General features: G+C 30.5%; 1 protein-coding gene across 1 annotated transcript; it reads right to left on the reverse strand.

Annotated features, from left to right (window-relative positions):
• Positions 1–10209: 10209 nt before the first annotated feature.
• Positions 10210–11867, reverse strand: LOC107945433 (uncharacterized). Its single transcript, XM_041108519.1, has one exon. It carries the CDS (start codon positions 11620–11622, stop codon positions 10474–10476), a length of 1149 nt encoding a protein of 382 aa, XP_040964453.1. The 5' UTR covers positions 11623–11867; the 3' UTR covers positions 10210–10473.
• Between the last annotated feature and the right edge of the window lie 2068 nt (positions 11868–13935).

A 13935-nucleotide genomic window follows, 5' to 3' on the forward strand; every position in this document is an offset into this window, starting at 1 on the left:
AGATTAACGAGTGGATGAAGGAGTGATTAACGGATGATTAAAGGTTTCCTACAGAATTAGTTGGTATAAATTACGCGTTCTTAAACCCTCGACTTGATAACCCTATGAAGTAATCAAAGGTTAAACAAGGTCGAGAGATAAGTTTGCCAAGTAAATCGCAATTTATCCTGGTTGAGAAAGTGAGGGCAGGAGATAAGCGAGTATCAATCATTTCATTAATCAGTCAGAGACTGTGAGGTAATAATTGGTTAGTTAATAGCGAATTCACCCTAAAACTAGAATCCAAAGTTAATTACAACCTCTGAAACGAGTTAATCTTCTTGATTGGTTTAATTGGTTTAGTTGTTTGTCTATGTTATTGTTTATTTATTATCTTTATTTAGTTTTTGATATTTATCTCTTTTATGATTTATCGTAATATAGAATTTAATTATTACTATTTAGACTTGTTATTTTAAAGAGGTTTTCAATAGATTTAATTCATCCTCCCTTGGGCACGATTATTAGAATACTTCTCTGTGTTCTGTTGTAACACAATACTATATTACAATTTGACTCATATACTTGCGGGCACCACTGCTTTATTTCAGATATTTTTGGTGCAGTATTTTTCAGTCAAACATTCACACGTTTGGCAGCGGTCACAAACCCAAGCCCGACCCAACTCGTATTAATTTTTTTACATTATTTTATTATATAAATTAAATTTAAAAAAATATAATATATCAAACACACTTAAAAAATTAAAAAAATTTCCCTAAAAATTGAAAATAAATTAAAAAGTCTTTATACTTAGATAGTTGCAACTAAAATAATAACAAAATTAACAATAAAATAAAATTTTTACAATATCCAAAAAAAATATTAAAAATAGTATAGAAACAACAGTGAAATAGCACCAGAAATAGTACCAAGGCAGCCAAAACAACACCGAAAATAACCTGCAAAATGTAATCATCTAACCAAAATAGTTATATATCAACCAATCAACATATTTAATTTTATAACAAGTTATAAATCATAAGCTAAATTAAGTTGTCAACAAATTAGGAAGGTAACCTAGAAAGCAATCGAAGAATCATCGTCCTCATCGTCATCATCATTCTCACAATCAATTTCTAATATGGAATAAGAATAAATAGTTAGATAATCAAATTGATGAAATTTTATAAAATTATAAAGATAAAACAAGAAATAATTACCCGTAGAAAATCTCTTAGCTCACATCTAGTCATCAAAGCAAGCAAAGGCTTGAACTTTTTTTTTGTTTAAGTGAACTCCCTAAAAGTGTGATAACTTTCTTCCCCAAGCTAAAAGTCAACTCAAAAGCTACAGTCAATATTGGAACTGCCAAAAGATCACGAGCCAATAATGAAAACTCATGATATCAAATTCAAATTTTGCTCCAATAATCCAATACATATATTTGACTACTTAACTCAAGCTCTGGTTCTTTCAAATAAAGGTCTAACTGTGAGTTTTCACTCTTAGTATTGGATACACTTAAGTATCGTTTATAACTATCACTCTCATCATAATCTCCTCCCAAATCAGCCCTATTAATATTGAGTTGATGTAAACTAAAATCAACAAGATCATTATCCGAAACATTGGACCTCCCAGCCAAAGAGGAATATGTGAATTTAGAGTTCTTAAAATACTCATCAAACAAGAGTTTAAAATTGGTAAGAACGGTTTGCACAAAGTTCAAAGCATGAATACCATAGATTGTTGTAAAGCAATATTGCACATAATTTAACTTGTAACGAGGATCTAAAATTGCAACACATGATAGTATCAAATAATACTCAGCCCAATATTTCTTAAATTTCTCTTGCATTTTCTTAACCATTAGAGTTAAAAAAAAAGAATGAGGACCTTTAATTGTATTAAGCAAGACCTTGTGAACCTTCCAAACCCCTCTAAAATAAATATTAGCCCTTGAATAATTAGAACCAGAAAAACACAAGTCACATCATAAAATACTTTCAAAATTTTGCAAAGAATAACAATATTTCTCCACTCCTCATCAGAAAGTGCAAATATTTTATAATCTTTATCCCATTGGCCCCAACAATCTAACACATATTTATAGAAAAGAGAAGATTCAAGCATCAAATAAGTAGAATTCCATCTTACACACATATCTTGACGCAACTTTTGGTCACATTCAAGTGAAAGCTTTTTTCGGTCATATCATAAAATCTTTTCCTACGAATTCCCAACTTTTTTATGTACTTAATTCCATTTTTAATCTCACCAACAACATCATCAACAAGTTCCAAATCAATTTTAACTATAAGATTCAATACATGTGCACAACATCTAGCTTGAAAAAAAGCACCATCACACAAAAGAGCTCGATTCGCACGAAAACAATTTTTAAGACAAGAAACCATAACATCATTATAAGAAGCATTATCCAAAGTGATGCTAAATTTTCTTGTCTATACCCCACGAGATAAACATAATATAAGTTCATTCACTATGTTTAAACCATCATATAGAAGAGATAAAGCTCTAAACATTATGATTCTCTTTTGTAGCTTTCAATCTTTGTCAACCCAATGAGTAGTAACGCAAATGTATTCATTATTAGTATGCTCAAGTTCCAATTATCAGAAGTTAGGTAAATTAAACTAGGTGCTTTATGTCTCACCCCAAAATAAGGCTTAGGAGTTTTAGAGAAATTTTAGGAATTTTAGCCTTCAAGTGTTCGGAATTCTATGACAAGGCATATCTTTAATGTTTTCAATTATGGTTCTTAGAAAATTAAATCAATTTTTGAAAATGAGTTTTAAATACCTTTAATTTTAGAAAAATGGTTGATTTGTAAAAGAGTCAAATATGTGAGTTTTTAAGAAGGAATTAGACCAAAATTTAAAAACCAACCTATTTCTTCTTCCCACCTACAATTATTCACGTTAACTTTTCCCTAAAACTAGTGTTGTCGTCCCTTGATTCTCTCTTGCTATTTCAATCAATTTTGAACTCCAATTCCTAATCCTTTTTTATTTCTATCACCCTCGAACCTTAAAACCTCCATTTAAACCAAGAAAAACACCCAAAAACTTCATCATCTACATTATTTTCTCCAAACGTGGGATTTTCTGGATGTGCATCAAAGCTCATTTTTCTTCTATTGAAGGTAATCATTCAACTTTCTATGAGTTTTAAATGATATCTAGTCCCTTAAACTGAATTTTTAGCCATTAAAACGTATATTTTAAATAAAAGTCGAAAATCATGTCTTTAATGGTGAATTTCAAGTTTGTGGATAAAAATGTGATTTCAAAGTATTTTTCAATTATTTTTAACATAATTAGAAGGTTTCTAAACTTGCTTTAAAGTTTCATTAAGAATTTCTAAGGATTTAATGAATTTTTATAAAAATTGCCATAAACATGTCAAAAATTTTGATACAATAAATTGAGTAGTTTTGAGTAGTTTAAAGGTTGAGAATGAGTCGTAGGTGAATAATTAGATTAATGGAATTCTTTTTAGGAAAAATATTAAGTATAGACCGAGATATTTGAGTTTTAAGTTTGTTAGTTGAAATTTTAGTTTCTTAAGGAATATAGCTTAGGCTAACATTTTTTATTGGTTTAAGTGAGTCTTTGGTTGAACATTGATTGTGTATATTGTGTGGTTAGCATATGTGAAGCATCAGAACCATTAGAACCTTCTTCGAGCAAGGCAAAAGGCAAGGAAAAGCTAGTTTAAGCTTTCGACTTTTTGACGAAAGCGTAATCAATGAGTGTTTGGAATCACTACTTGTAGACACGATTCATAGTGTTAATTGGGAGCTTAGGAATAGCCTAAACCCCTATCCTAAGTTTCGAGTGTAAGCTTTCTATTTTCCTTATTTTATTTTGGTAAATATGTGAATATGTGAATAATTATGGGTTGATTATTATGGTGCAATACTGTGAATTGTATTGTGTTGTGGGAATGATATACCGGATGATAGTAATGATGTTGTATTAGCGGTAAAAAGATGTGTAGTAAAAGTGTGCAAAAGCTGGTAAGTATGTATGTGTTGAATTGCGGAATATGGTGCTAATGTAATGGTTTTGTATGTGATAAACTAATTTTAATGCACCCATATGTGGACGGATATGTGATGGCTCACGGATATGTGATGGCTCAATAAGCATTATTGTGGCACTTTAAGTGCAGTTAAATGTGAAAATTCGATAAGCATGCATTGTGTACAAGTTTGTGATGTGAATAGACGGGTATGAACAGAGATTACGAGCATTAAATCAATAATTAACAATGTGTAATTATGATGTGGATATTTTGGCCTTGTGATCTTATGAGACCGTTGGATATAGTTGGCATGCCATAAGATTGTGAGTACTCAACTATATGTGTTTTGTGATTTGGGAGTTAAGGTCCTAGGACATGTTAGAAAGATCAGGGAATGTGAGCTAAGCTCCATTCAACGGGACATGTTTGGTGTGTTGGAGAGTGTTAGCTTTATGCTTCACTTTTGGGATATGTTCGACTCTATAAGTCAATTGGTGTGTTGGAGATCTGTATATCCGATGAGTGATGATAGAGCTCACTTTATGTTTCATAGCCTCAAGTGTCAATCTATCGTTTAAATATGAACTTATATGTTATGATAATACAATAAGAGACGAATGCTTTTAATTGTGAATAATATGTTAAATGAGTTTATTTAAATTACATGAAAACATTAGTATGTTCTTATAGTAAATTGCATATGTAATTGTGGATTGGGTTGTTTTCATATAACTTGTGAATGCTTGTGAATATATAAGTTAAACTTGTGAGTTATTAAAGCATGTATACGTTGTTTTAGTCTTAACGAATTATTGTTAAATAAATTAATGAAGCGTGAACATGTAATTCTGACTCGAGTGGAATATGGTTGTGAATGTGTTGTAGTATGCTCTTGATTGACATTTGATATTGTGTGTAAATTGTGGCTACTCTCAGCATTCACTGAGCTTGTTAAGCTCACCCACTCCCTTCTTAAACTTTGTAGATTAGTTGTGCAATGGTGTGAGTGGTGTGGTTCCAAGGGGTGATCCAAGCAAGTCCATTTTCGTTACTTGTAGGTGCTTATTATTAGGTTATGTTTGGGAATAAGGCAATGTGGTAGTCTTTGTGCTAGTATTGGATATGATATTTTGAGTTGTCTCCATGATTTAATTGCTCTTAGGATTTTGGGATTTGCTATGCAATATGTTGATTATTGTTCAGATTTGCTTTTGATGTTTGAAACTATTATTATGGATGTTTCGATGTTTATTTGACAATGATATGATAGCATGTTGAACTAGTACAAGTTGGAATGACTTATATGCTTAAAAATGTTATATTTTTGGGTCTGGAGTAGAGGTATTGCTATTCGTGTTTTAAAAATGATACATCTGTATTTTCAAACATGCAGGAAAATAGAATAGAGATCTGGTAATCAATACTTTATCTTGAGTATTGATACTCGAGAAAAAATATTGATACTTGGGCAGGGGTACCGACAATTGTCGAAGTTCGGGTTTTTAAATGAAAAATAATAAGCAATTTTGGTATTGATTTTCCAAGTGGTATCGATACCTCTTGAGCAAAATATCGATACCATGTCTTTAGTATCGATACCTATGTTGATGTTTTGAGATTTAGCTAAAACGGACCATATGCATGTTTAATTATTATTTTAAGGCTATTTGATGTATGTTAGCGTGTAATGACGATAACTAAAGCTTAAGATAGACTCTAAACCTGTATGAATATTAAAATGGAAAACGTTTTGTTGAGAATGAGCTTTTACTTGTTGTGTTTGACATGAGACGGTGGTGTGACATCCCGTATTCAGGCTTGGCGACTAGGTCAGGTATAGGGTGTTACACTTTAACCAACTCTTCTTTAACATGGTCTCTCTCTTTTGCATAATACATTAGGACATCCCTAGCAACTATATGTCTACTTATATTCTTAAAATTAGGACTAGCAAAACTCATCATGTATCTAAATTTTGGTTCCTCAATTGTCCTAAATGAATGCTTACCACGCACAAGAAATGTAGGATCAGCTTGATGACACTCATCAACATCAAACTTGTAGTTTTTTATAACCTCCTAAAGATGATTGAGTGGTTATGGTATATTGAGTTATGTCCTTATTAAATTTTTCTGACAATTATTTAGATGACGTCTTAAATGAGAGGTTACACTAGAAGATTTAGTAGAGATTACGTTGTGCCTTCAATTTGTCTTTGTTCTCACACCTTTAATTTTCTAGAGAGATCCAAACATGCATAAAGGTTTTAAGTCTTTAAAATTGGCTTATATTTCAATCAAGAGAAGAGTGATTTAGAGTATTTTTGTAGTTATTTTAATTAAGTTTATGTTAAGTAGTTAATTTTTGAAGCTTTTATTTTAATAATGTATTTCTACCAAGTGAGATACTGAAAATGTGAATTTTTATCCTTGAAGGTGGATAGTAAAACATTGAGAATGTGGACAAAAGAAGATGTTGAATTTTAACATCTGAATCCCCAATGTTGTAGTAAAATCGTAGTATCAAGTCTGATAGGAGCAGATTGAAGATCCCACGTTTAAAGAACACCACATCAGCTCTTGGGCTTAACCCATTTCTTAGTCAATTGTTTATGGTGTCTGAGAATCAAAAGGAATTAGGCTGTGCAAAAATTGAATGACCAAATACTCACAAAAAGACAAAAATAGAAAATTAAAAAAAAAAGGAGTTGACCTAACCTCCGCCATCTTTTGGGGATATAAATACCTCATTTTCAACATAGAGAAAAGGAGGCAGTTGCTTGGTACAAGGGAGAACACCTATTTTCAGAAAAATAGAAGTTGAAAAGAAGAAGATAAGAATAGGAAGAAATAGTAGAACCGTTGGAGGTGAATTACCTTATTTGGCTTGAAATCGTTTCACTTTTCTCTTTACATTTTGTTTCTTTTCTTATTTGTATCTTGAACCATTACTGAGTTTTTCTTAATTGTTTGTAATTTAATTTTTATGGGCTAAACATTTATTAGCTAGGATAACTATGGAACCTTAATCTAAGATTATTGGTACTTTGCTAAGGATGCTTAATGAAATATGAGATTTATTCATTCAAGTGTTATTTATGTTTAATGTTTTCTATCGCCTAATCAACATTAGTGGGTAACTGAGTTAATTACTAATTCTGAAAAGGTTGTAATTAATAGACTTAAAACTTGAATGATGCATGTTTAATTTCTTCGATTTTAATTTTGTAATGATATAGACATATATTATTACCGTGCATAATCTTGTAGGAATAATGCTTGTAAATGTATTCTTGACGTTAAATTAGCATAGACATATATGTTAGTTTAATTAAAGAATTGAAATATAGTGACTTTGAGAGAAGTCTATAAGCTATTTGATTTTGGATTAATAAATTGTCATATTACCGTAGCATTATTGCAACTTTGTTACCAATAGTTGCATATTAGGGAGAATTAATTATTCTAGTTCATCATTTCTTCATTACTAATTTGTATTACTTTTCTTAAATTGCCTTGAATATTTCTATGCATTTAATCAAATTTATATTTACTTTCCAAGTTGTCATTTGTTAACTCGCAATTTATGTTTTAAAATCAATCCATGTGAAGACGATAATTCTAGTATCTATTACTATATTACTTGCTAGCGATTATGTACATTTACATATCATAATAAAATTCTTGACAGTGTATAAATTAACTATAATTCTAAGAGCTATGAAAATCTTTCAAAATCTTAATATAATAATAAGTTATTTAATAAATGAATTTAAATAATTTTATATGTGCAGATGATAATATTGATTATAATTATAAAACAATCAATGCACCTTTTTATTGATACTAGTGTAAATTAGTACTTATATATAGATGTATCGATTTGTTGTATTTAAATTAAAAAATACATTTAATTAATTCATATATTTTATCTATAAAATGTTTATACATACTATAATTTAGTTCATATATAAAAATTTAATTAATTCATGTTTTTAATATATAATTTTTTTACACATTCTATAATTTAAATGCATATATTAAGATTTATTTAAATTTAAAATTATTTTTTAATAAAAAAGTGAAGAAATCGACACTTATTTATAGAGTAAAATAGTATAAACTAACACTTATTTAAAAGGTAAATGTGAGCATGGAAGTGTTCTCTAGCTAATGTGGGATTAAAATTAACATTTTAAGGAATTAAAATTAAATTTAATGAAAATAATGAAAAATAAATTATGGGAGTATTCTCTAGTCAATATGGGATTAAAAATTAACTTTTTCTTTAATGAAAATAGTGAAGAAATGAGCTATGAGGATACTCTCTAATCAATGAGAAACTAAAATCAACTTTTTAATAAAAAATAGTGAAGAAATTGTCACTTACTTTTAAGGTAAATGGAGATATGAGAGTGTTTTCTAGTCAATATGGGATTGAATTTAATTTTTTAATTAAAATAGTGAAGAAATTGGCACTTATTTATAAGATAAGTGTGAGCATGAGAATGTTCTCTAGCAAATGAGGAATTAAAATTAACTTTTTAAGAAGATTAAAATTATTTTTTATTGAAAATAAGAAAGAAGTCAACCGTAAGAGTATTTTCTAATTGATGTGAGATTAAATTTAACTTTTTTTTAATAAAAATAGTACAAAAGTGAGATATGAAAGTATTCTCTAGTCAATGGGTGGTTAAAATTAATGTGTTTAATGAAAATAGTGAAGAAATAAGTTACGAAAGTATTCTCTAGTCAATGTAGCGTTAAAATTAATTTTTTTTAATGAAAATAATGAAGAAATATGAAAGTGTTCTCTAATCAATGTGAATTAAAATTAACTTTTTAATGAAAATAATGAAGAATTTATCATTTATTTATAGAGTAAGTGTGGGCATGAAAATGTCCTCTAGCCAATATGGCATTAAAATTGTTTTTTAATGAAAATAATGAACATGTGAGCTATGATAGTATTCTCTAGTCAATGTGAGATTAAAATTAACTTTTTAATGAAAATAATAAAGAAGTGAGCTATGAGAGTATTATGTAGTCAATGGACTTATTTATAAGATAAATTTGACATATGGGAATGTTCTTTAGTCAATGTAATATTAAAATTAACTTTTTAATGAAAATAATGAAGAGATTGACACTTATTTCTAAAGTAAGTTGGAGCATAGGAGCATTCTCTAGCCAATGTAAGATAAAATTAGGTGAACAATGAGAGTATTCTCTAAACAATGTGATATTAAAATTAACTTTTTTAATAAAAGTAGTGAAGTAGTCTATAGAGCAAGCTCTAGTCAATGTTGGTTAAAATTCATTTTTAGAAAAATTGGCACTTATTTATTAGGTAAATGTGAGATATGAAAGGATTCTCTAGTTAATATGAGATTAAAATTAACTTTTTAATAAGATAGTGAAGAAATTGACACTTATTTATAGGGTAAATGCGTGCATGAGAGTGCTCTCTAGCCCATATGATTAAAATTAACTTTTTTTAGGGTATTAAAATTAATTTTAATAAAAAATAGTGAAGAAGTGAACTATTAGAGTGTTATCTAGTTAATATGGGATTAAAATTAACATTTTTATTGAAAATAGTGAAGAAGTTAGCTATATCTTCGAAAAATAAAGATCCTCAAAAGGGTCCCAAACCTCTGAAGGTACCGAATTTGGACATATTCGGGTCAGACATGTTGTATTAACACTAGAGTCCAAGCAATACTGTCAGCAGAACATCCCGTAAAAGACAAGATAATACTACACAAACCTCCGGAGGAACTGCTTTTCAGTATACTATGTATCTATATCTACATTCACTCTCGAGTCTGAATAATATATTAAATATCACATCTCACAGAAGGCAAAATGATATACCATGCTGAGATTTGGACACAAACCTCTGGATGAACTTCTTTACAGTATATACCAACATAAACTAAGCACTGATTTTAGAAATTTCCGTGTCAAACATATACTTGTATCTAACACACACGCATGAGTCCGAGTAATATAGTCAACAACACATCTCATAGAAAGCAAGATGATTAACACTACATGTCGAGATTTGGACACAAACCTCTGGAGGAACTACTTTTCAGTAATAAACACTGAATTTGAAACATATACCTGTATCGGACATTTACACCAAGCCTAGCTATCAACAACATATTTCATAGACTGCAAGATGATTAATACTAATATAGATCAAGCTTTGGAAACAGATGCATATCATGATAAACTATTTCAGCCCCTATTTTCCAACCATTCTAGTAAAGGCATACAAACTAGGAAGAATAAATTAAACACAGATGTGATAGTTAATACTGTACAGAATGATTAACGGCTGAAAAAGCTAAACTAATCATATATCAGTTTTAAACAAAGAAAATTCAAATCTACCTCAAAACATGAAAGTCGCATTTGTCCATGGTATCTAATGTTAGAGAGTCTGCTTCTCCTCATATAACTTCAAAAAATAAGGATCCTCAAAAGGGGTCACAAATCTCTGGAGGAACACTTTTTCAGTACACACCATTATAGAATTAACATTGAACTTCTCGATCAAACCTTCGGATAACAGAGCCTTAAGAACTGAACACCTAGGGATAATTCTCTTCTCCAAGCTATACGAAAGAAGAACCGGATGGTTTGAAATATACGAAGATTTGCACCCCATTGTATTGACAAAGAAATCCATATTCTCAGAGATCTTGTGCTCGGAAAAGAGCATACACCTAGGATACTTCTCAAAAGCAGAAACAATATCTTCATCGGACCAACCCCATTGCTTAAAAACATTGAATTTCCTTTCCCATGTTGATTTGCTGATTTGTATCAAAGCTTGAAGAGCTACAAGGAAAAGCTGCTGTAAAGGATTAAAACCCAATTTCTGAACTTCTTCAGTTGCTCTTCCGAAATTTTCAGGATTCACAGCAAAGATTCTTGGGTGAACAAGTAGTTTATTCATAAGAACCGATTCAGGAACCCCTTTTTCTCGCAAAATTGCGAGATTTGGAGTGAAAATGAACTCTAAATTACGTGTAAGAATGCCTGAACAATTCTTGTAAGCCAGAAAAACCTTATCATCACTACACTGAGTTAAATCCTTAAAATTGAAACTGGGGACAATTCTGTTAGCTAAATCATATTCTAAAACATGAGGGTTTAAAGATAAGATTCTTCTAAGCTCAGAACTTGAAATCCTTTTGGAGTAAAAGAATTGGAATTTAGGCAAAAGGGATTTATCAGGATTTGCCAAAAGCAATTTAGGTCTCCTATTAATGAGGCTTCTGATTTGAGATTGTGAAAAGCCATGGTTCTTGAGGAAGCCAATTACAGAGTCAGGCTTTTGGGGGGATTCAAAGTGGACTGTTTCAGAAACTGAGAAAGCAGATTCTGGAGAGAACCCACAAGAGTTTATAAGATAAGAAACTGTAAAGGAGGGTTCATAGCTTGGAATCTTTGAAATGAATCTAGAAGATAATGAATTTTTTGCATAGTTTTGAATAAAGCTGAGACATTGGGATGCTGGTGAAATCCCTGCAATCCCACCTCTAATGGAGAAGGAATAAAACATGGTTTCAATCATAAAAAACTGGAACTTTCAACTTTAAGGAATAGTGAATTAAAGACCACAATGATAGAAAAATAAAATAAATAAATCTTCAACTTAACTCGTTGTTGTCTTGGTCGGCTAGGCTGCATTCATTTGAACCATTTTCTTCGTTTTCGGCATGCCTGCAGCTTCTGATTTTACGACCAGGCGGCCAAATGGGTGGCTTTTCCATATATTGAGGTTATACCTGGAATTTTCTTTTCTTCTCTTTTCCAGGTTAGTACAACTAAGGTTAATAATATTCCTTTGAAGTTTTAAGAAAATAGAAAATTTTTATAAACATGTTATTTTAGAATTTAAAAAAACTTTAAAACTCCAATGTTAAAACTATTAAGTGATATTATTGGGAAAATATAAATTATATTCACACAATTATTAGTAAAAAAATCAATGTGGCCGTGTGCCAAACTGTGCATATTCGATGTCAGATCACACGACCATGTCGCTAGGCCGTGTAACTCTCTGTGACCATGTGGACCAATGTGCACCTAAAAATCAATAAGACATGGCCGTGTGATAGCCCGTGCCCCAAGCTGTGTGCACCAAATATGCCTTCCAAAATAAGCCGAAAATAATGTCATTTCATAGGTATCAAGACACAACCAAAAACAACCATGTTCATGCCTTAAAAACTCAATCAAACAAACATATAACATACCAAAAATCCAACCTAGGTGCCTAACCAATGTGCCCTCATTGACACTACAAATTAAACATCCAATCAAAACCATACTCAAAGTTTACATGACATTAGCTTTAAGACATAATAAAATCTTCATTTCAGCACATTCATTTACCATATATCAAGCAAGTAACTAAAGGCATTTAACTAATGACCAAAAGCACTTCAAGTCTCAAACATAACCCAAAGATACCAAACAAATATATACAACCACAAAGCTTACTCAAACTAACTTATAAACAACATCATCATAAACAAATAACTTAAAGGCTCCTAGTACATGTCATTTATAACCCCACAACAAAATAACTAAATCTTCTACCATGATGAAGAATGAATAGTGTGAATATACTCCAACTAGATTCTAACCGATCGAGCTTTCCGATGACCTACAAGACAAAGAAAATAACTACATAAGCAAATAGTGCTTAGTAAGCTCGTATAATCTTAAACTTTAACTTACCAAAAAGGATATAACTTAACCATTTAACAAGATAATTCAATATCTCGATCGTAAGTTCATTAACCACCTGTACACATCACAAATCTCATGCGATTAGTGAGTTCATATATAATACAGGTAACTTTATTGTGTTGTCAAATATATATACCCAAAAACACATTTGGTACATAACTCAACCATCACATATTCACTTAACATTTAATATCTTTATTTCAAATATTCATTTCAATTATCCTTTTTTACATATTTATATTCCAACAAATACTTCGTATAAACACTTCATATAACCGTTCATATATCTATTTCTATATAAACATTTCGTATAGCCATTTCATAAAACCATTTATCACATAATCATTATGTATAAATTCATTCATTAGAATATATATTGCTACTTTATACAACACAAACCTCATAAGGTTAGTAAATGTAGCAATGAAATATACAATTTCCAACATATCTTAGATCATGTAATAATAAATATGCCATGTACGCATTTCATTTATCACATAGCAAATAAGCATTACTTTTTTTGTCTAAAGTGTTCATACCTTCATATTCAAACTCACATATATAAAATCATATAACCTTTATATTTAATTATAAAATATACAAAGCATGAAACTAACAATTCTTGCCAATATACCATTGTTACAACTTTCTGAAACATTTAGACTTGGATAATTCATATCATTAAAATATCACATGATAAATTATCATAAACCAAGTCATCGTTATAATAACATCTCATTTCAGATAATTGAAAGGACAACACTCATTCGAGTTAACTTTAGAACTTTAGCCGACTCACGATGCTGCTCACACAAGCTTCAGAGTACTCGTAACACATGCAGGATCTCAAGTCATCATTACGGTCTGTATCACTGGTACATAGTAACTGATAAACATTCACCGGCTCAAAGCCTGCAAGATAAACACCGACTCAAAGTCTGCTAATAAACATCGGCTCAAAGCCTGTTAAATAATCATCAGCTCAAAGCCTGCTAAATAAACACAGACTCATAGCCTGCTAAGTAATCACTAGCTCAAAGCCTACTAAGTAATCACTGGCTCAAAGCCTGCTAAACAAACATCGGCTCAAGGCCTGCTAAATAAACACCGGCTCAAGGCCTTCTATTCA

Source organism: Gossypium hirsutum, chromosome D12, assembly GCF_007990345.1.
Source record: "Gossypium hirsutum isolate 1008001.06 chromosome D12, Gossypium_hirsutum_v2.1, whole genome shotgun sequence".
In the NCBI taxonomy this organism is placed as follows: Eukaryota; Viridiplantae; Streptophyta; class Magnoliopsida; order Malvales; family Malvaceae; genus Gossypium; species Gossypium hirsutum.

What these genes read in the sequence shown, in the direction of transcription:
- LOC107945433 (XM_041108519.1), bottom strand. Translation starts at nt 11,622, where the DNA reads ATGATTGAAACCATGTTTTATTCCTTCTCCATTAGAGGTGGGATTGCA.